This window comes from Scyliorhinus torazame, chromosome 19 (assembly GCF_047496885.1).
Source record: "Scyliorhinus torazame isolate Kashiwa2021f chromosome 19, sScyTor2.1, whole genome shotgun sequence".
In the NCBI taxonomy this organism is placed as follows: domain Eukaryota; kingdom Metazoa; phylum Chordata; class Chondrichthyes; order Carcharhiniformes; family Scyliorhinidae; genus Scyliorhinus; species Scyliorhinus torazame.
Genome location: NC_092725.1, coordinates 114,050,122 through 114,074,392, shown reverse-complemented (window position 1 = coordinate 114,074,392; position 24,271 = coordinate 114,050,122). Strand labels below are relative to the sequence as shown.

Sequence of the window (24,271 nt, the reverse complement as noted above, 5' to 3'; positions counted from 1 at the left end):
AATAAAGGCCCTCAAGTCAGCTTGCAGCTTTAAGCTTCCCTTCCCCCGCCTGCGTGCTGGAAGAGGCTCTGTTTATCCTGCAGTTACAGCCAAATCTTTTACTTTTTCTGCCGGGTCTGGTAACCAAGAGACATACCATTCCTGGGGGACACTGTCGGGGGAATGTTGCAGTCGTCTTCCCACACCGGGAAATGTCAAACAAATGCCGTGGGGGCCCTGTAAAGAGCCCAAAAGTCCGTTCCAAGCGGGAGCTACCGAACATGCGACCTAGCTCTGCATAGCCGCACCCGGAAGTCTCCAACAGCCTTTTCTGCTGGTCCCTCAACATCCCCGCCTCCAACTCCACCGCAGTTTGATGCTCCTCCTGCTCAGCCAGCGCCTTCTCAACCTTCTGGATCGCCTGATCCTTGGCGTCCAATCTGTGCTGCAGCTGATCAATCGACTCTTTTATCGGGTCCAGGCAGTCCCGTTTCTGCTTGGCAAAGCCGTCCTGGATGACCTGCATCAACTGCTCCGTTGATCGTTGGGCCGACACACCAGGGGTCCGATCCTCGGCCATGCTCCCTCCTGCTGAATCTTCAGCCCAGCCCGCGCCTGTCTTCTTATTTCTGTCTTTACGTGCACTTCTGGTTCTTTTCTCCATACACCGATACGTGGAAACGGTGGCCAATTGCCTCAGCCTTCGAATTTACAGTTTAAAACTGAAAAAAGTCAGGGGGATAGGTCCAAAAGTCCGACCAGAGCGGAAGCCACCAAATGTGCGACTTACTCCTTCATAGCCGCCATCGGAAGTTTGATTTTCACACTAACTTGATTGCAGTGTTAATGTAAACCTACTTGTGACAATAATAAAGATTATCATTTTTATTTATTTCAATGTGCAATATTAAATTCATTTACTTCATTATGGATGTTATGTGCAATCAGATACAGAGCCTTAAGTTTAGTCTTTATTATCTTTGTAAGTTCTGGGGCTGGATTCTCTGCCCCACCGTGCTACATTTCTACCCCGACCCCCTGGCGGGATTCTCCGTTACGCCGGCCAATCAATGGGGCAGCCCCACGCTGTCTGGGAACCCCCGGGTGCTGGCAAATCGGAGTATCACGCCGGCGGAAAATCACATCCCCAGTCTTGACTGTTTGTGTATTCGTTTTTTTTTTCTCTCTGTCCCTTCCTGCCATTCTCTAACTCTCATTTTCCATGTTACTATTTTGCTCTCCTGCCTTGACTTTACCCTTTCATTTGCTTCATCTACCCAAGCTTGATCTCGCAACCTCTTTGTTTAGTTTAAAGTCCTCTCGATTTCCCTAGTTATGCGGCTTGCTGGAACACTGGTCCCAGTATAGTTCGGGTATAGACTGTCCCATTGGTACAGCCCTAATTTCCCCAGAGCTACTGCCTGTGACCCATGAACCGGAACCCACTTTTTCCACACCAGATTTTGAGCAATGTATTCATCTCCCTAATCTTATTTGCCCTATGCCAATTTGCACCTGACTCTTGTGATAATCCAGAAATTTGTACCTTTTGAGGTTCTACTTCTTAATTTGGTGCCAAGCTCTTCATTCTAACCACGTAGACCTTCATTACTTATCCTGCCCATGTTGTTAGTACCTACATATCCATGATAGCTGGATGTTGCCCCTCCCAATGTAAGATCTTCTCCAACCCTGAGCAAATGTCCTGAACGCTGGCACCAGACATGCAACACAGTTTCCTGGGCTTTCACTGTTTGCAGCAGAGAAGAGTGTCAATTCTCCTCACTATACTATATCCTACGACGACTACATTCCTTTTTGCTCCCCACACTTGGAGGATTTCCTGTACCATGGTGCCATGGCCAGCCTGTTCATCCACCTTGCAGATCTTGCTTTTGTCCACACAGGTTGTGAGCACTTCAGACGTGTTCGACAATTGCAAAGTCTTGAGCTGTCGTGGGCAACATGCGGCTCATCTGAGTTCTGAGTGCAGCGTATGAGATATGTTGTTGACCGTTGCCAATGCGCATGGATCCCACATTCCACTGATTTACTTTGCCTACATTTTTACTATTGGCATAACTGACGTGCACACGTACACCAAGGGCACATGAAGCGAGGTGCATGCTGATAGAACTGGAACTGTGCGCTTGATCTGCATCGAAAGTGTAAATATTTATTTTGTTTTTACCATTTGAAGTTGATAGTTCTACTAATGTATAAATGATTAAGCATTTTCTATAACACGTTAGGAAATATTCGGCATGTATTAAATATATTTAATCTTATTCAAGGGGTCATGGTTAGTGAACAAGCCTGATTTCAAAAAACAGAAAATACTGGACAATCTCAGCAAGCCTGATTTCAATCTTGTGGCCCACTGAGATGAAGGAGGGCCACTCACCATCCTAGGTTGCCTATCACTTGTCTTGAGACTCCACTACTGTCTGCTCGGTCTCTTTACCTGCCTCACTCACATTTTCCTCTCTCACATCTGTCCAAAACAGATGACCCTATTCTGGAACAAAGTGTTCGGATATTTCTCAGCCCCCCTTATGTTGTCAGTGGCTGCACCTTGACTTCCAGATCAATAATCCTTTATAAGGAGTTCCTCTAGCTGCTTACACTTTCTGCAGATATGTTTGTCCTGAATCACCTTTGCTCCCTTTTATAATAATATTTTTTTATTAGTGTCACAAGTAGGCTTACATTAACACTGCAATGAAGTTACCTTGAAAATCCCTTAGTCGCCACACTGGCACCTGTTTGGGTACACTTAGGGAGAATTCAGAATATCCAATTCACCTAACAAGAATGTCTTTTGAGACTTGTGGGAGGAAACCAGAGCGCCTAGAGGAAACCCACGCAGACACTGGGAGAACGTGCACACTCCGCACAGACAGTGACCCAAGTCGGGAATCGAACCTGGGTCCCATGGTGCTGTGAAGCAACAGTGCTAACCACTTTGCTCCTGGGCCACCCAGAAGACCCTACATTCCACACATGCAACATAATATCTGTCTGGCCATTGTTACTTGTGTTATTTAGTTAATTTAGTTTAATAAACTAATTAACTTAGAATAATTCCCAAGTATATTACAATTTACTGTGCTTTTTAAGCTAGTATTGATGAATGTAGAAATTTCAGGTGTATTGTATTATAGGTATTTGGTGTAGTAAGGGTTAAAATTGTGTGTGCGTGACTGCTGCAATCGTGTTTAAAACGAAAGCCTGTTTTGAAATCCTATTTTGGGAACCAAGTGTGCAAAAGGTTTGGGCTGATACAATTTTGTTTGGATCAAGAGGCTTCCCTGTGGATTTAACGAGATACAAAAATAGAACATACGGAACAATCTCAGCAGGTCGGACAGCATCTGTGAAGAGCAAAGGGAGCTAACTTTTCGCGTCTGGATGACTCTTTGTGTCAAAGCCAGCAGTTAATTAGATTTCAGCTTGGTAAGATGATGTCGTTCCTGGCTGGAGCTGAGACATCAAATTTTGCAGAAAGCAGCTCAGTTGTGTGCTGAATGAAGCTGTGACCAGAGGTTGAGCAGTCTGTTCTGCAGTTCAGTTAAAAGATATGTCTGCAGACCGTAGAGCAGTGTGGATGGAAAGGCGAACAAACCAACTGAAACAGCTTCTGGAAGAAATACAGCCAGAGTTTATGTATGGGTCTGACAGGAGTCAGATCTTTTCTTTAAAGCAGTGTCAAGAGAGCAGTGTCTCTTTCTCAAAGATCATCCCTGTAAAGCAAGTATTCCTGAGTGCCAGTGGTATTTAATATGAACTGAGAACTGAGTTCGTTTTTTTTCTAGTTGTTTGAGTTTTCTTGTTGTTTGAATGGGAATAAAGATAACAGTTAAAGGTTTTATGTTCACTATATTGAGTAGTATTGTTTAAGGGGTAATTGTAAGTTATTTCTGGTATGATAAAGATATTTTAATATTGCGTTAGTAATAGTTTTAATATACCATATCCCTATTTCTTCTCCGTCATTCTTGGAGCGAGGTATTCTTTCCTCACAGTCTCACAAAATTAGAATAAAATATTGGGATTTCTGTTCCGTATCCTAGCCACTGTTGGGGTCCCGTCTGAAATCGCAAAATTGCAAAACAGATATGTGTTTTGGATATTAATTTTATTTTTATTCATTTATCTTTATTTTAATTAATAAACTTTACTGGTCCCAATAAGCTTTACTATTGCTATTGCAAAAACCTTACAGTAACCAATAAATTGCACCAGTGATTAAAGATCAATGAACAAAACAAGTAAAATACTCACCAACCAACCACTTACCTAGATTCGTATGGTGTTACACTTGATTTTATCCAAATCTGGTAATCAACTGACACTGAGCAGCAGCATTCATTTCCCCAGCTCATCTAGGTTCACTAAATTGGTTTCTGGATGAGAGGGTTGTCCTATCGTGAGAGGCTGAGTAAATTAGGTTTACATTCTCTGGAGTTCAGAAGAATGAGAGGCATTTTCATTGAAACGTAGAACATTCTGAAGGGGCTTGATAGGGTGGACGGTGAGAAATTGTTTCCACTGATCAGGGAATCTAAAACGGGATGAGGGGCCGATCATTTGGGACTGAGGTGAGGAGAAGTTACTTTACTCAAAGGTTTGTGAATCTTTGAAATTATCTACTACGGAATTATACTTGAATACAGTTTAGGCTGGGATAAACAGAATTCTGATCTCTGAGGGAATCGAGGGATATGGGGAGTCAGCAGGAAAGTGGAGTTGAAACCCATGATTAGCATGATCATATTGAATGGCAGAGCAGGCCCGACGGGTAAGAACATAAGGGCCGGGATTCTCCCGGAATTGGCGGGGCGGCCCATACCGGCGCCAAGAGTGGCGTGAACCACTCCGGCTTCGGGACGCCTGGAAGTTGCGGGGCTAGGTCGGCACTGGAGGGGTTGGTGCTGAAAGGCCACCGCGAGTTGGCGCATGCGCAGAACCGCCGCCGTGTTCTGGCACATGCACAGAACCACCAGCATGTTTCCTGCGCATGGGCAGGGTTTTTTTTTCTCCGCGCTGGCCATCACGGAGCATTCCAGAGGCCGGAGCGGAGGGAAAGTGTGCCCCCACGGCACAACCCTGCCCGCAGGTCGGTGGGCCCCGATCGCGGGCCAGGCCACTGAGGACCCCGTGAGACTGCCGACAAGCCAGGTCCCGCCGGGATGGACCATGTCCATTTCACGCCGGCGGGACTGGCCAGGAACGCGCGGCCGCTTGGGCCATAGGGGCCCGGAGAATTGCTGGGGGCCGCTGCCAATGGCCCCCGACCGGCGCGACGTGATCCCCGCTCGAAAACTGGCGCCGGAGAATTCGGCAGCCGGCGTCGGGGCGATGGGGCAGGATTCGTGCCACCCCCCGTCGATTTTCCGACCTGGCGGGGGGGGGGTCAGAGAATCCCGCCCAAGAATGTGGAGCAGGATGAGGCACTTCTGCCCCTCAAGCCTGCTCCACCATTCAATGGCTGGTCTCCTCTTGATCTCAACTCCACTTTCCTGCCCGTTCTCCAGAACCTTCAACCCATTACTAATTAAAAATCTATCTCCTCAAATTTACTCACAATGCCGGCACTCTGGGGTAGTGAGTACCACAGATTCATGACCCTTTGTGAGAAGTAATTTACCATCATCTCTGTTTTGAATCTGCTACCCCTTGACCTAAAACTATGACCTCTCGTTCTGGATTGACCCACAAGAGAAAGCATGCGCTCTATGTCTACTTTGTCAATACCTTTTACCATCTTTTGTAACTCAGTTAGATCTATTGTGGTCTATTCCTGCTCCTCTTTCTTACCTTTTTGCTAGATTCAACATAAGAAGATGAAATTGTAATATTTGTCCACTTGTTATCTATCAAACACAGCAAAAGAAAAATTTAGGGCTGGTGCATTCAGGTGTAAGTAGGGTGTTGTCATAATTACTTCCAACCAGCCTCTCTGACACTGAAAATTTAATATTACCAGTGTGGAGTCGCATTCCTTCAGAACTTAATTTGTGCTAGAGATTTAAAATGTTTTTAACTTTTTCCCAATTCCATCTGTTGTTTCCTCTCTATTTTGCTTTCTGTACACAGTTGAAATCTAATCTGTATGTCCTGGCTTGGACTCTGTGGGTTCAATTTGCCAGGTGCCACAGAAGCAAGTTTGGAGCTGGAATTGGGAGTAAAATTAAGAGAATTGCATATGGGGGCAGCTTCCTGGTGCATCCTCCCTGGAGTTCGGATCTGACCAGCATCAGCTATCCGCACAGCAGTGGCAGCTAGTTAATCAGGCTCCGCTGTCCTCACTTTGGGTCGAATTGTTGTAACCGCCTGGTTGCTGCCTGGAGGAGGCCTCCTGGAGGAGGCCTTTGGCAGGAGGCTAGTGGCGGGGCCTGTAAGGGCTTTTTAAAAATGCCTCTTTTGCCTTTACTGCTGAGGTATCGGTACTAGAGGGCCACAGCTATGGTTTCGGCTATGCCTGCCCTTGTTTTCCTGTACTTTTGGAATCCTTCAGAAGGAGCGTTTCTGATTGGGACGCTGGCAAGACATCTGTGGGCCCTCCTGTTGGACCTGCCAATTTCCTGATTCACCTGCCACCCTTAATTGGACAGAACACACAAGAGGTTTAATTGGCTATGTTGGGGGGGATGGCAACTAATGCCTGCCACGTCCTGTTTCTTGCCGCAGAATTGTGCTGAATGTCAGACTCACTGGATTCTGGCAAAATCCAGCTTCAATCTGATTGGTTGGCTGAAGTGTCATGTTTTTGTTTGCCTTGCTAAAATACACCATAGATTTTCTGTAGAGGGTGTCTTGCTGGATTAGATCCCCAATGACTGCAGGCCTCTGCTGCAAAATCTGTGAAACTCTGTGACCAAAGACAAGTGCTGTTCCTTGGCCACTGTTTGAAAATTCTAGCCAATGTGTTTTTTCAAAAGGGCAATATGATTAAAACTCACAATACATCAGGAGTTATTCATAGCCTACTTGAGCATCATTATTTCAGGGTTGTGTTGTCCAAATGTTTCAAATATAATAGTCCCTACAACCCAGCTTTTGATGCTCTCAAATTTAAAACAGTTTCTAAGATGCAAAGTAGATTTTTAAAAATCCGCCTTCAAAGCTCCTGTTTACTTTAGAAATTTAAAACCTTCAATAATGGATGAGTATTTGATGTACTTGGTTAATTTTAGGATTGGCGAAGTTATATACTTATTCAGCATTTAACTGTTGTTGGTTTTAGGAGTGCAAGTTATGTTTAAATTTCACACTTGCCCTATATAGAATCATTGAATTTACAGTGCAGAAAGAAGCCAGTCAGCCCATTGAGCCTGCACCAGCCCTTGGAAAGAGCACCCTACCTATGCCCACACTTCCACCCTATCCTCGTAACCCAATAACCCCACCTAACCTTTTGGACACTAAGGGCAATTTAGAATGGCCCATGCACCTCACCTGCACATCTTTGGACTGTGGAAGGAAACCGGAGGAAATCCACGCAGACACTGGGAGAACGTGCAGCCTCCGCACAGACAGTGACCTGTGTGTGTGCGTGCGTGTGTTATATATATTTATATATTATATAAAATACATGTATTATATACAGATGCACAAATATATATAAACATTTCAAAGAATGCATATGTGTATTCCAGTCTTTGAAATGTTGCCCAATAAATCTCTCACATGATTATTAATTGCCACTCTTTCACTTCTGTAAAATATAAATTCCAAATGCCCTTTGTTTCATATAATCATCCTAAATATAGCATTTTGAAGAATTATTGTACAAGTTTGTCTTTCCAGCGTACCTACAGTTTAGCTGTGATTACAGTTTAATAAAATTTCAATAAGAAATATGTCATGTATAGTATAATTTAAAATGGCTTCTTTGTTTTGACTTTCACAGTTCTGGAAAGCCAATGTTGAAGATAATGAAATACGGGATCTCATTATTTTTAGGAACAATGGATCACAAGGTTAGTGAAGTAATACATTTTTGAAAGCTCAAGAGCCAGAACAAATATTTAACTGAAAAGTTGATGTTATTTATTATAGAGTAATTTTAATTGCACTGTGTTTTATGACTGCAAGGTGAACTGCAGCATATGAATGTTAAATATTGTAGATTTGTTTTTGAAACCAAGATTGTCACCCATCATTTTCATGTTCCCAATCTCTCTTTTGTTAAGGAAATATGGAGCCGAGGTTATTTTTTACCTTGTTAAATAAAATTAATCTCTATTAATTTTTAATTTAGGTACGAGTATAGAAATCGATATGGAGGCATCTTTATTCCACCCCCCTCATAAAGTGGGCATCAATGATGTTGAGGGACAACGTGTACTTCAGATAGCAGTAATCCTTCGCAACTTGTCATTTGAGGAAGGAAATGTGAAGCTATTGGCAGCTCACCGTGCATGTGTCCGTTTCCTGTTGTTATGTTCCCATTGTCAGTATGCTTCGCTCAAGCAACTGGGGTTGGACACATTGGGTAATGTAGCAGCTGAGGTATGAAATTATTCTGACAAATAGTGTATTTCAGTTGTTTTATAATCTGTGCTGTTACAAATGCTAATTTAAATTGGATGATACCATTGTGCTTTATCTAATGTAACATAGTTAGGAAACTTAACTCCAGAGGAAAGATTATTTTGTACGGCAAATTAGTCCTAATTAGTAAAATTTTTGTTTAACCGTTAAATTTCATAAAGGGTCTTTTTTTTACTTTGGGGAATAATCAACTTGCATGCGGAACAAATGAGATTTCCTACAAATGTTTTGGTACCCACATTTTGAGCAAATGATAAAATAATCCTATACCTAAACCTTAAAATAGTTCTTTTGTGATGTGGCGCACACCTAATGATAGCAAGGAAATGCTGTCATTTCATTTTTTTTTACGTTTTCCCTTGCCTCTCAAATGTAAGCTGTGGCCAGCTTCTTGAAAGCTGTAGGAGCCACAACAAAATTGAATTCATCAAAGCGCCACAAGTTTTTTTTCAGTTGTCTTTCTTTGAACTTAGACCATATTTTGAATGAAGGAACATGTCCAGATCTTCACCAGCAATTGGACCTGGCACTTGGTCTGTGCAAAAATAGCTATTTCCGTTACCTTCAGTCATCTCTGATTTCTCTTTCATCAAACATTTACAAATCTCATTTTCTCTGGTTACAGTGCATTATTTGCCATAAAATTTGTTTTTCACTGCTAGTTTTGTTCTCACTTATGTGACCTACTGCTCCTTCCAGTATGCTGCTCCTTTTTCTTCACCATTTTCCAGTCAACTATTTTCAAAGACGTTCAGGCAATGACCGTCTCCAGTAACAGAGAATATAATCATCTCTTCTAGGCCTCTCCTTCGATAGCACAGCTGGTAGAGCGGACGACTGTAGATCATTAAAACTGACATCCTTAGGTCGCTGGTTCAATTCCGGCTCGAAGGAAGCTCCCCTTCACTTGGGGCAGCACGGTAGCATTGTGGATAGCACAATTGCTTCACAGCTCCAGGGTCCCAGGTTCGATTCCGGCTTGGGTCACTGTCTGTGCGGAGTCTGCACATCCTCCCCGTGTGTGCGTGGGTTTCCTCCGGGTACTCCGGTTTCCTCCCACAGTCCAAAGATGTGCAGGTTAGGTGGATTGGCCATGATAAATTGCCCTTAGTGTTCAAAATTACCCTTAGTGTTGGGTGGGGTTACTGGGTAATGGGGATAGGGTGGAGGTGTTGACCTTGGGTAGGGTGCTCTTTCCAAGAGCCGGTGCAGACTCGATGGGCTGAATGGCCTCCTTCTGCACTGTAAATTCTATGATAATCTATGATAATCTAATGATATTCAGCGGCATTACCATTGCTGAATCCCCCACTATCAACATCTTGGGGTTGCCATTGATCATAAGCTGAACTGGACCAGCCGTATAAATACTGGGGCTACAAGAGCAGGTCAGAGATTGGGAATTCTGAGGCGAATAACTAATTTCCTGACTGCCCACCATCTACATGGCAGTCAAGCGTGTGATGGAATACTCTTCACTTGCCTGGATGAGTATGGCTCCAACAACTCTTGGAGCTCAATACCATCCAGAAAAAAGCATTCCACTTGATCAGCACCCCATCCATCACCTAAGCATTCACTCCCTACATCACCGAAGCACACTGGCGGCAGTTTGCACCATTTATTTAGATGCACTGCAGCAACTCATCAAGGCGCCTTCCCACAACCCGTGCGTTCTACCACCTAGAAGGGTAAAGACAGCAGGTGCAAGGGAACAATAACATTTGCAAGTTCCCCTCCAAGCCATACACCATCCTAACTTCGAACAATATCGCTGTTCCTTCACTGTCACTGGATCAAAATCCTGGAACTCCCTTCTAACATGTGTATCTGCACCAGATTGACTACAGCAGTTCAGAAAAGTGGTTAGCCACCACCCTTGTCAAGGGCAATTAGGGATGGGCAACAAATGATGGTGCCCACGTCGCATGAAAGAATATCAAATACTGTGACCTTGGTTAAGACTGTTTGGTGATGTGGTAGCATAGGAAGCATTTTTGGAAAACTTTAACCGATTTGCTGAAAAATATGCACCTGTTTATGAAATATGTTAAATCATGTTATGCATGTTAAATCAGTGTATATTTTCAACATATTAAAATTTTCCAACACTGCTGCAAAAAATAGTCCTATGGTGGTTTGTATTCATGAGATGTGGGCACCAGCATTTGTTGCTCATCCTTCTTGGAGAGAAAATAGAGGTTGGAGATGGGACATTACTGAGGACGATGGGATTGTAAGGTGGGAGTCAATATGAAAAAGAGGGTGACAGTACTTGGCGAGAGAGCCCATTACTATGTCAGCTAGCCTGAAAGACAGGAAGGAGAGTTAGGACATTTGGGAGAATGTTTGGCTTCATGGGAATGGAAAATTATGGGAAGCTGCAGAGGCACCAAAGCAGATAGATAGTCTTAACCTTATGAACAAACAAGTCCATGATCTCCTCGCACTACTTGGAAGTGAGATCGGTTTAAGGAGATGTTAGTGGAGAAGGGAAGCCAAAGGGTCTCGTTGTTTTAAAAAAAAAACCTTGACATTTCCATTGGCCCTGATGTCAAACTGGAGACAAATAAGACCAACGGAGAAAGGAACCTGTGTATATTGGTGATTCTGACAGAAAAAAAGTTTCTACAGAATTCTAACATATTGCCATTTCAAAACAAATTGGCTGGGATGCTTACCTTAATTATGACTCAACTTGGCCTGCTAGCAAAAATGTTTCCCATCATGTTTTATCATTCTGAATATTAAAGCTGTAACCTAATGGTTCAGATTTTGCTGTGGTAGGGCATCTAACAGCAACCTGAGTTGGTAGAATGGAATGTATAGATTTTGAAAAAGGTTTTTTGCATGGCAACTTCTTAAAAGTGTGAGCAGTTATTTGCATCGCATGAGAAAGAAAACATTCAGGATCTGAGTGAATAGGGCAATAATGTGTATCTCCTCAACTAAGCAATTTGAATGATTGTAAAATTAACAGCACAAGGACTGAAAAATCACTTGCTAGCCAGCTCCTGCTTGCATATAGAAGCTTTCATGTTTCAAATTCAGTCAATTTGAACATTGTATGCTACAAAGATGTGTTGCATGTGGTGATCCTATAATTTCGTTTTTTAATTGTTTCTAGCTATGCTTTTTTCTATTTATTCCTGGTGTGAATCATAGACCAACAGGGCGCACCACTGCCAGTTAATAGGACTTGTGGCATGCAATAATGCAACTTAATTTTTTTTGTTTTTAATTTTACAGCTTCAATTGGATCCTGTTGATTTTAAAAGTACTCATCTAATTTTTCATACTGTAACTAAATGTCTACATTCCTGTGACAAGTGTTTGAAGATGAGAGGTAAGTAGCTGCTATAATAATGTCATTGTTTCTTTTTGGTTTTACAGATTTCATACTTAATTTTGTATTATTTTGTAGGTATGGAAATACTAGCAAATCTATGTAGAGCTGAAGATAATGCAGACTTGATATGTGAATATGTCGATCAAGAATCTTACAAGGAGATCATATGCCATCTAACTTTACCTGATATGCTGCTGGTAATCTCTTCGTTAGAGGTGCTATACATGCTGACTGAACTAGGAGAAGTACCCTGCACAAAGATCGTTAGTGTGGAAAAAAGTGTGGGTAAGTTTAAAGATTGTTGGAGATAAAGACAGTAATTATAATTATTTAGACATCTTGCAACTTGATCATTCACCATTCTCATTCTAAGTACAGCAAAGTCACTTGTGTTTATCTAAACTGAATTAATGAATCAGTGTTTATGTTGCGTCTTCTCCCTGTAGAACCCAGCTGTGGTACTACATTATGGATTGCTGTTCATTCAATTCTGTGCAGCATGCAAATTAGATTTTATAGAAGCTTAGTTCAGTGTTTTTAAATCCATTTAATGTGTGGGACGTTTTCTTTTCTTATACCTGTGGCTTTCCTATCTCCCACATACCTAAAAACATATTTGTTGCTAAACTTAAAAATAAAACTTTTCTGGATTTAAAATGAGGAGAGAAGAACAAATCTGAACATGCCATAGCCTTCTAATGTGAACTTAACAGGGGTGGGGAAATGCTTCTGTCCCAAAGATACTGAGAGCTACAGTAGTTTTGGGGAAAGAAACGTGGGCTGTGCTGTAAAATGAAACGGATAGCCTGCATGTTGCCTACCACCCCTGCAGAGATGCATTCCCCATCGACTCCTTGGGTGGCGGGGTCTCTGAGGAAATCCTGCCATATGAAAAATCCTGCTCATTGTGTTTATATTAACGGACTGCTAATCCAGAGGCCTGGACTAATGATCTGGAAATGAGTTCAAATCCCACCGCATCAGTTAGGGAATTTAAATTGAATTAAATAAATCTGAAATAAAAAGCTACTTTCAGTCAACTTATCATGTCCTTTCGGGAAGGATATCTGGTGACTCTATTTTATGTGACTCTAGACATTCAAAAATGTCTTTGCCCTCTGAAAATGTCACGCATGTCACTCAGTTGTGTCAGACCGCTATGAAAAAGAACAATACGAATTAAAATTGGACAGCCCGACATTCACCCAAGTACTGGACAAGACCGAGACGCAGTCATTGTTGCAAAGTCCTGGAATTGCATCTGGGGACCCGTGCCCAAATTGGTAGAGCTGTGCCACAGACTAATGAAGCAACAGTCTGACATAGTCATACTCTCAGAAACATTCTAGACTCCTTCATCACCATTGCTGGATATGTTTTGTCCCACCAGGAAGGCACAGTGGTACAACAATTGTGAGGGAGTAGTCCTGGTTGCCCTCAATATTTATTGTTAACCCATGAAGTCTCATGGCATTAGGAAAATGTCCTCCTAATTCCCACCTAGAGACCTCCCTCAGGTGATGAATCAGTACCCCTCCACGTTATGCACCACTTGGAAGAAGCACTGAGAATATCAAGTGCACAGAATGTATTCTGGGTGGGGGGGGGGAGACACGACTTCAGTGTCTTTCACCAAGTACCGGTAGCACCACTCTTGATTGAGCTGGTCAAATGCTGAATCACATAGTTGCCAGAATGGCCCTGCTGAGTGGTGAGGGAACAACACAAGAAAAATGCTGACTTACCTTGTCCTCACCAATTGGCCAGTTGCAGCTATCGACAGCGGTATTGGTAGACATGGCATCAGGGATGGGCACCAGTGCTGGAGGCCCCCAAGGTGCCGGCCACCAATAGGGGAGGGGGAGGGAGGGACATGCGGTGGCAGAGCCAACTGGGGCCACCATGTAGCCGTAAGAATGGTAGCCACTCTGAAGAGGAGGTGGACGCTGCAGCAGCAGAAAGGGCAATAGCGGAGCGGGCAGCAGAGGGGCAGGTGGCAGCTGCCCAAGCTGGAGAGCTGGCTGCCCAACGGGCCGGGGAGGAGGAGGTGCCAAGGATGAGGCCTCGTGTGTACAGGCTCCGCTTGACATTCGAAGACCTGCCGGACCGGGCATGCCGTCGAAAACTCCAGCTGCGCAAAGTGACAGTTTGGCACATCTGCCAGATGATGACACACCTGGCACTGCAGGGATATGGGGGAGGACACCCGCTCCTGGTGTCCATAATGGTGACAGTCGCCCTGAACTTCCAGGTGCCGAGTGGGGACCTGTCCGGGATCTCACAGACCTTGGTGCACAGATGCACCTGCGCCGTCACAGAGGCCCTATATGCCCAGGCGGATCAATATATTTTGATGTGGACCAAGCCCACCAGGATGCCCTGGCAACGGGGCTTGCCGCCATCACCAGGATGCCCCGGGTCTAGGGCAATCGACAGGATGCATGTGGCCTATGGGTACTTGTGGATAACAGGCCGCTCAGGGGTTATCCGTTCTGGTCGTGGCTGATAAAACCTGGTCGTGGCTGATAAAACCTATCTGGAGGCGGCAGACCGCCGTGGAGATCCGTTACAATTATGCCCATACAGCGACCAGGATTGTGTGGTGCTTCGGCCTCCTGAAGATGCTGTTCAGGTGCTCTGGAGGGCTGAGAGTGTCGCCCGCACTGTGGCGGCCTGCTGCATCCTCCACAACATTGCACAGCAGAGGGGCGAAGTGTTGGAAGAGGAGGAGGAGGCAGGCCATGCCTCGTCTGACGAGGAGAATGCGGGGGAGGATGGGCAGGACATGGGGCCCAGGCAGGCACGGGAGGTCGCTTAATTTGTGCGCCAGGGCCAATGCGCACGTGATGCTCTGATCGCCTCCAGGTTCACCGACTAGGAGGGGGGTATAGGGAGGGGACTGGCCAGGGGCACAGACACCACTTCCCAGCCTCACGCGCCATCCCCCGTCTGCACCCCCTCCATGATACATACCTGTAGCTGTATGGGGTGGGGGCCCTGGATTGGTAGTAATCCCTAGGGTGGTGGTGGTGGGGACGGTCGGGGGGGCGGGCAGGAGGAGGGTGGGGAGCATGGGCCTCCCACCTCTCCGACCAGACCAGACCAGCCCTCACACCCATTAGTCTGGTCCATGGGATGGAGGATGACGACAAGCCACTCTGCGATGAGCCCTGGGTGCTCCGCATCGCCTGACAATGTCCGACTCATGACCACTGTTGCTCTGTTTACTTGCTATAAATATGGCAGTTAATAAGGTCGCCTTTCTTAATCCTAATTATGAGTATGATTTCAGAGTTGCCAGCTACCTCTCGATACCGCCACAAGGTTTTAACCGAATACCGATCAAAGAGCCAGTACACCAGTTAGTTAGTTCAAAGTCAATACTATTTTATTTACACACAGTATGATTTACTCATGCACAATAACACTACAGGCTAAACTATACCTATCACTAACACCTATACTTAACTTCGGGTGCCCACTTAGGTCAGAGGAACCATGGCCGTTGTTCGGATCTGAGGCTGTTGGGTTCGAAGAGGTAACAGGAGTACAGCTAAGGTCGTCCGTCTGGTAGCGAGCGTTGAACTTGAACTTACTTGCTTCTGGTGGTGCTAGTGGAAGGGTCTCTCCGCTTGAGAGCCAAATCCAAGAGACTGAACCTTTCGCGAGGGTTCCTTTTTATACTTGGAGGGGCTTTGCGCGCTTTTCGGTGGGCCTTAAACTTGGTCCCAATTAATTGGGCTGCTTCTTGATCATTGTCATCGATCTAAGCCAATAAAGGGGCGGGTGCCTTGATGGCTGGGCGTGTCCTAAGTGGCCGTTGGCCTTGCTTTGTTTGTGTCTCCTGGTTGGGGTAGTGCCGCCGGAATGTCTGAGACAGTGTCGGCTACCTGAGCATTAGTCCTTTGTTCCTCGGAGTGGGCCATCAATATGTAAATCGACCCAGAGTTTCGGTTCCGTCTGCTGACTGCCTTTCAAATATACTTTCAGGCTCTGTGCCTGCTTGTTGCTTTGTATTGTCCATTTTTCCCTATAGGCTCTGCGAGTGTCCATTTTGTATACTGGAAGTGGCCATCCCAGATGGCTACACCACGGTAGCTCCTCCCACCTTGGTGATCTCTGCATGTGAGCTGGGCATTTCATCACATGGTCCCTTCGTATCCCTGGGGTGGCTGTCGTGGGAAGGTTGGGGGCGGGCAGGAAGAATGTGGAGAGCACAGGCCACCCATAGGGCCTGCGCCATTCTCTCTCATCTCCTCCACTTCCCCCCCCCCCCCCCCAATGTTACGACAAGGTGGTTCCCCAGACGGTACAGCAGGAGTGGAGGTGGCCTGTTGTGACTCCCGACCTGCGACGATGGTTCCCATTGGCGCGCATCTTCTGGGGTGACCGGGCCTGGATGGGCCCGCCGTTGCTCGGGTGACCCGGGTGGTGTGGTGCCGCCCTGTTCTGCCTGCTGTCCACTAGATGCGCCAAGGACAGGGGTGGGACATGGGGGTGGGAGGTGCTGCGGTGTTCCGGAACCTCTGCTGCGGGCGTCACCGGCACGGGCCCCATCACCTCCTCCCTCGGGGTGCTCAATGGACCCCCCCAGCCTACTCCATGGGACGGGGATGTGAGCAGAGCATCTCCCAAGGCCCCCCCCCCCCCCAGCAACCTGGCGCTGCCAGTCCTGGAGGTCCTCTCTGGTCTCGGCCAGGGTCTGCTTGCTCGTGGTTATGGCGCACAGGGAGTGGACCATCTCCGTCTGGGACTGTGCCACATCAGCCAGTGGCTGCACCATTTCCCTCTGGGACTGGGCCACCTCCCTCTGTATCTGCGCCAAGCCGGCCAGCGCCTGGACAATGCCGCCGACGTTCTCGGCCATAGCTTGCTGTGACTGGGCCATGCTGAGGAGCGCAGCTGCAATGTCCAAGTAGCTCTGGCACGTGGCTGCCTCTGAGGCGGCAGTCCTGTCCTGGGCCTCGGCCAGCGCCTGCACAGAATGCCCCAGGCCTTGGGCATCCTGTAGGAGAGGTATAGGGAGGGAATTCCAGAGTTTAGGAATTGCAGAAGAAGCCAGAAATGGAGAAGTTGGGGAAAGATCAAGGACATGGGGGATTTCAAAAACCAGGCTTGAGAATTCTAAAGTTAAGACCAGGAGTCATTGTAGGTCAGAGAACCACTTGCAATGACTTTTTTCTCTTCTGCTCCCGCACAGATCCCTCTTAGAATACTCAAGAATCTATCTCCTACTTCTCATCTACATGCTGCCTCTTGAAGACATGACATTAGTTTTCACAAGTAAACTGACAACACTTATTAGATCTACCTCTCGACCAACTCTCTTAATTCCTTCACATTGCTAAATTAACAGACTACTTGTTCAACATCCAGAAATGGATGAGCAGAAGTATCCTCCAATTGAATAGTGGGAAGGTTGAAGCCATTGTTTTCAGTCCCCTCTCCACACTCTTGTTCCCTAACTGCTGACTCCATCTCTCTCACTGGCAACTGTCTCAATCCTGATATCACATTTGATCCAAAGATGAGTTTCCAACCTCTTGCTTCTGCCATTACTAAGATTGCCTATTTGCCCCTCTGTAACATTGCCAGACTTTACCCTGCCTCAGCGCATCTGCAGCTGAAACCCTTACTGATATCTCATTACCTCTAGAGCGAACTATTCCAACGCACTCTCGGCTGGTCTCACATATTCTACCTTCCTTAATTTTAAGGTAATCAAAAACACTGCTGCACCATCTTAACTCACGGCAGGTTTCATTTCCTCACCCCTGTGAGGGCTTAACTACATGGGCTCCCAATCAATTATTGACTTTCTAATTCTCATCCTTGTTTTCAAATTCCTCCATAGTCTTGTCCTCTCCTATCTCCTCCAGCCTCATAATCCTCTGAGACCTAAGACAATAGTGGCCTAATATCTGCTTTTATGGGTCAGTGTAATTTTTTATTTTACAATGCTCCTCAGGATGTTTGTTACATTAAAGATGCTATATCAGTTGCTGAAAGTTTCATTATTTGTGATTCTTTGAACTACTTCTGGAGATTCTAGGGTGAGGTGTGGCAAGGAAAATTGTACACCGTTGTTAATGAACAAAATGAAGACAAATGAAGGATGAACAAGTAAAGAAATAGGTCTTCAGTCAGAAATTAGCCTTGCTAAAAACCATCGTTCAAAATGTAACGAATAGTACAGTGTTCTTACAAATGCAGGAACAAGTAAGTCTTCAAAAAGCAAATTATTGCAACAAAATCTCCCAGGACTAAAATCTGGTGTAACAGATTAAAACAGCCAGAGAATGCATAGGAACAGGAGTAGGCCTTTCAGCCCCTCAAGCCTGTCCCACCATTTAATGAGATCATAGCTGATCTGTGACATAACCCCATACACCTGCCTTTGGCTCATATCCCTTAATATTTTTGCTTAACAAAATCCTATATCTCCGATTTAAAATTAACAATTGATCTCGTTTCAACTGCTGTTTGTGGGAGAGAGTTCCATATCTCTACCACCCTTTGAGTGAAGAAGTTCTTCCTAACAGCTCTCCTGAATTTTCTGGCCCTAAGTTTTAGACTATGATCCCTAGTTTTAGAATCTCCAACCAGTGGAAATAGTTTATCTTTATCTACCCTGTCTTTCCCAGTTAATATTTTGAATACTTCAATCAGATCACCCCTTGACCATCTAAATTCTAGCGAAAACAGGTCTAATTTGAATAATCTCTCCTCCTAACTCAACCCTTGTAATCATTACCTAATCAACAACTAGTAAATATTAATTCCATTTACCTTCAAATGTAGCATTGTTTCATAGCGACTAAAGGAGAAATCACGTGTTGAAGGTATTTATGAAAATAAAAACAAATGCTGAAAGGGCGAGGCAACATCTGTGGAGAAAAATCACTTAACCGTCCATCAGATGTTCCCAATTTAACATGGCTAGAGGGTGTTATATTTGTTAACCAATTTCATGATCATTCAAAACTTTGCCATTTAAAATTAGAAAACATTTACTAAAACCATATTCCACTTTAGTTTTTGATTGTTTGGTAAGCATTTTCTTTTTTCTTATCAGATATGTTAGTGTGTCTTGTGTCGGTGGATATCCAGTCATTTGAGTCTGATGCACCTACTGCAGTAAAACTAATTGAATATCAAAGTTCTAACCATCGAGTAATCTCCGAGATCAGACCACAAGCAATGGAGCATTTGCAGCATCTGCCAATCCACATCACACCAGCTACAGGTATGTGACTGGTAATGATAACATTACAAATGCTTGAAATTTAAAATTCTGAACCCTCTTGAAAATCAAACCATATGGATGAATATTCTGATGTTTTATTTTGCAATCTTGAGTTTTATATTTTGGTTTTCATATTGGAAAGCCTTTAGGCATGGATATCAGTTGAGTATGGTAACAGATTTTTGATGATGCTGTAATTATACAGGATCTTGGTGAGACCACAACCTGAAATATATGCAGTTTTGGAATCCTTATCTGAGGAAGGATGTTCTTGCTATTGTGATTCCCGGGATGGTGGGACTGACATGAGAAGAGATTGAGTCAGTTAGGATTATATTCGCTGGAGTTCAGAAGAATGAGTTGGGGAAGGGGATCTCATAGAAACCTATAAAATTCTAACAGGACTAGACAGGGTGTTGAGGGGTGGAATTCATAGGAAGTAGTTGAGGCCAAAACAATGTATGTTTTCAAGAAGGAGTTAGATATAGCTCTTGGGGCAAAAGGGGTCAAAGGGGGGATAGACTGAAACAGGCTATTGAGTTGGATGAAAGCCATGATCATCATGAATGACGGAGCAGGCTCAAAATGGCCTACTACTCCTATTTTCTATGTTACTTATGCCAAATAATCTGCCACATGGCTTCTGGTGAATGGCCACCTACAGTCCATCAGTAACCATACAATTTGTGTCGCAGCTTTCCTTAAGGGGAGAAAATTGAGGAAAGTTTCAAATGCAGTGGTTTGAATTGACTGCTGATTGTTTTGAGAGCAAACGGAGGTAGTTGTCATGAACATGACCATAACCCCCTGTAACGATTAGTTAGCTTCCTCAATTTGTATGACTCCGTAACCTTCTCTCCTTGTATTGTCGATGTTCACTTCATAAGACAAAGCCTTCAAAACAATAAACAAACTTGTTAGAAACACAATCCCCACGTTGGGCGATGTTCTAATTTTTGGGGCGGCATGGTGGCACAGTGGTTAGCACAGCTCCCTCACAGTGCAAGGCACCTAGGTTCAACTGTCTGTGAGGAGTTTGCACTTTCTCCCCGTGTCTGCATGGGTTTCCTCTGGGTGCTCCGGTTTCCTCCCACAAGCCAAAGATGTGCGTGTTAGTTGGATTGGCCATGATAAATTGCACCTTAGTGTCTAGGGATGTGTAGGTTAGGTTATGGGGCGTTACAGGGTTCGAGAGGAGTGGGGAAGGGTGGGTGCAGACTCAATGGGCCTAATGGCTTCCTGCATTGTAGGGATTCTATGAATCAAGCACGGTAAAGGTTGTTGAGCATAGTGCTTTGCATCTGTTCAGTTATTAAAAGGGATATTGACGATGGGATTTTCTTTTAAAAAGGATAACTGATGATGATTAAAATTAATGCTCAAAATGTAAGTGTGGCAATGGGCGAAAGAGTCATATACAGAGGGCTGGATTCTCCGTAGCCCGACGCCGAAATCGGGATCTGTGATCGGGCGGAGAATGGATTTCGACACCGGAATCGGGGCAGGCTCGGTGTTTGATGTTGGTTTGCGATGTTTCGTCCCCTCCAAACCAGCGTCATCGGGACGGGCGCAGTCGTTTGCGTGTCATCAGCCGGCCCACTCGCGTTGCTCCGCCCCCAATGGGCCAAGTTCCCGAAAGCGTGGGCCACATGTGGCCCCAGTGGTCGGGTACCCAGCATGTTGGCTGCGGACTGTGTCCAGCGCCGCCACACTTGTCCGTGATTTGTGCTGCTGGCCGGGAGGCTTCTGCCAGGGTTGGGGGAACTGGTGGGGGGGTTGGCTGTTGGGTCGGGTGGACGGGTTAGAATTCCAGCACGGCCAGCGGCATGTTTTTCGGCACGACCGGTGTAGGCCGTCAGCTCTGCGCACATGCGGCCCGGGACCTGCCCATTCCGTGCTATCTGTGAGTGGTTCCTGCGGCGCTGGTGCTAGCCCCTCACGGGTTCCAGAATCAGTGAGGGGTTTGTGCTGATTTTCCTGTCGTGATCCACCTGGATTCTCCGTTGGCGCCGGCACTTAGCCGCTGGAACGGAGAATTCCGCTCAGAGTCTCCAATCTCTTGGTTATGCGGATTTTGCAAAATTTAACTTCAATTTATGCCTCCTTGTTAGTTTGCTCCATACCCACAGCTCAGCTGCATTTAGTTCAACACCAATTGACAGACCATACTTAGTGTCCGATTGTGCTTGATGCTGACAGAAGATGCCCTTAAATCAAGTGTTTCAACCTCCAGTACCGCGATACGTGTGTGTGGATTGTCTTCACAAATGATGTCAATGGATCAGGTTGGATTCCAACTGACCTACAGTCATCATCATGGAGAGAAAATATCAGACTGAATTTATGATGCTCTAACAAGTCTTTAATTTTAAATATTGAATCGGAAAGTTCTTATGAGCCCTTCCCTTCACTTAATCAAATTACAAGAAATTTACGTGTGACATTTGTAAATTTTGTGTGAACTATTTTGTTTCCATGTTTTTTAATTTAATTTTTTATTTTCAGATTTATACCTTCCACATACAAACACTTGGGTCTCCCTAACTGTACATGCACAAAATTGAATACATAGAATATTGCATTTTATTTTTCACCACAGGACTCGCTGCATGGTATGGGTTGTTTCCTCACTTGGCTTAGACCACCCATATTGCCCAATTTCTTCTTCCTTCTCTGCTCAATAATTCTGCCTTTCTTTTTGTAGTCATTACTTTGTGCTGCTGGATGGTTTCAAGTAGATGATATTCCCCTTGTTACAAGCTAAGTAAACAATAGGATCTTCAAATCATCCCAATGTCCTTGCTAGGTTTTTTGCCTCAGAACAGTGGTTATAGGAACATTCTAGACATGTCAGCTATGGGTTCATTGTAAGGAGATGAAAGTAATGCTCTCAGACAAGTTAAATTTTAAATAATATAAACAAAGGCATCGGAACTATCAGTTAAAATTAGCTGGTTTCTGTAGATTTACCTGATAGCTATTTCAAAATTTGTTTGCAGTACTAGCACCTCTAAATGATTAAATTAATGCAAAGTTAGTAGTACAAAGTTGATGCTGTTGGCTAGAGTGATGTTCACTAAATATTAGTGATACCAGGCCATCTAGGGCAGAAGCTAGTAAATGCCATTTGGATAACTGGTCAATTAATGTTCAGTCCCTAGATGTTCTTATTTTGTCAATCCCCTTTGCAATTTGGGGATTTTAACCTTCAAGTTATTTGGCTTCATCCTAGGCCTGCCACTTGGCCTTTATTCCTAACCAACGTGAACCATGGTATGGCTGCTGGAAAATGACTGCCATCTTTCTTTGTTCAACAGCAGAGACCAGGCATATTCTCACAGAGAGGAAGGAAAATTTGGAGGGATGTTTTCCCCGGGGCCATGTTCATACACTTCCTCGTGACTTGGAGAATGGTCTGTGGCGAGGGGAGACCTGAAAAAGTGTAAGGGGAGAAAATATAAACTTACAACAAAATTTAGAAGCATTATAGTCTTAAACTGGGCAATAGGGATTGGTTCACAGTGGGTATTGTTTAATTTGATATTTAGATGTACACTTCTCTGTCCCTGTTGATCTACCTTTTGAAGCTTCCATAGATGGAAGACCTGCTTTTGAAGGAGAAATGGAAGTTGCCCACTGTAATTTCTGTTCTCCAAAGAATGGTTTTCTGGCACAAACCTGTTGATTCTCTCTTGGCAAAATATTTTGATTCTGTTGTGGGGAGGGAGAAATGGTGTGTGGGGAGAAAGTGGTGGTTGTGTAGTGTCGAGGGAAATGGGAATTAACTTTAACATTTAATCAAGCTGAAAAATAAACTTGTGTGTTTGAATTGGGCAAGTTGCTTTTTAAGTTTTACAAGCTGAAAAGCAAAACACTAGACAATTTTCAAGTAATCTATACCTTCATCTTTGTTTCATCCTTTGCTTTCTTACTGATTAATTTATGGCTTGTTTCAGATCTACTCTCATCAGCCGCTAATAAAGGTGCATTTTATTCCCTTATAGCATTCTGTTTTATTTGTTTTATTTTCTTGATCAGCTAGATGTATTTGGCAATAGAAAGCCAATTTATATGTCCTGCAAGAATAACTTTTTTGAGGCCTTAAGCCTATGCCAAATATGAACTGCAAAAGCAACAATTTGCATTTATGTAGCACGTTTAATGAAACAAAACATCCCAAGATGTTATCGAATAAAACATTGACACTGAGCCACATATGATATTGAACCAGATGGCCAAGCTTTGTACAAAGAGTAGGTTTTAAGGATTGCCTTAAAGGAGGAAAGTGAGGTGGAGAGGTTTACAGAGGGAATTTCAGAGCTTAGAGCCTTGTCAACTGAAGACAAGGCCGCCAGTAACAAGGGTGCTTGAAATTGTGAATGCTCAAAAGGCTAGGATTGGCAGGGCTCTAAGGTCTTGGGCATAGCTGGAGGGGGAAACTATAAACCTGGAAGAGATCACATTTTAGTTTTTAAAAAAATACTGCTTCTGGTTTCTGTAAATCACCTTTTATTGGCCAATTAATCTCCAGAATTGAGAATTTTTATCCCACTAGCCTGTGGCGCCATCTGCTGGTGCTGAGACTCTACATCACCTCAGTAAGTAACTTCTAACTCTTCACCAGTATTGATGGGAGGGAGTGCCACTTACTATGCAGAAGGTCACTTCGGAGCATGTGGGTACATTTGAAAATATCTACCAACATGCATACAATCAGGTAAACCCAAGTGTTTATATGCAAAGTTGTGTTTGGAGAACAGAACTTACAATGAGGACTAATTTCCCTTTTATTTTCTAATTGGAAATACAAGCATGAAATAAATACAAGGGTAATTAAGTATATATATATGATATATATATATATATATATTATATATATATATAATATATATATAAATAAAACAAATGTTTAAGTTATTGTTCAGGACAAAGCAAAAGAATCTGTCCCATATTATGGTATTCCTTCACCACCCTTCTCCCTACCACCATCCCCAAACACCACATCATAATCTTCTGTTCTTCCTCACTTGCACAGCAGCAAGAGTTGGCTCTGCATTAGTAACACCACCAGGAATAGAAGTTGACAGTGAAAAGTTTGGCTGCCAGTGGTAAGTATAAATAGTCAAGAAAATGCAGTA

At 44.3% G+C, this 24,271-nt stretch overlaps 1 protein-coding gene across 2 annotated transcripts in view; it reads left to right on the top strand.

Moving 5' to 3' along the window:
* Window positions 1–24,271, top strand: part of arid2 (AT-rich interactive domain 2) — a 205,205-nt gene that overhangs the window by 138,248 nt on the left and 42,686 nt on the right. Inside the window, exons 7-12 of one of the 2 annotated variants that reach the window (XM_072485064.1) lie at window positions 7,895–7,964; window positions 8,246–8,496; window positions 11,788–11,884; window positions 11,963–12,172; window positions 18,963–19,133; window positions 24,172–24,241. In XM_072485064.1, the coding sequence (XP_072341165.1) occupies window positions 7,895–7,964; window positions 8,246–8,496; window positions 11,788–11,884; window positions 11,963–12,172; window positions 18,963–19,133; window positions 24,172–24,241 (869 nt within the window). Of the gene's footprint in view, window positions 1–7,894; window positions 7,965–8,245; window positions 8,497–11,787; window positions 11,885–11,962; window positions 12,173–18,962; window positions 19,134–24,168; window positions 24,242–24,271 lie in introns of both variants that reach the window. The other variant, XM_072485063.1, reaches the window with a different exon arrangement.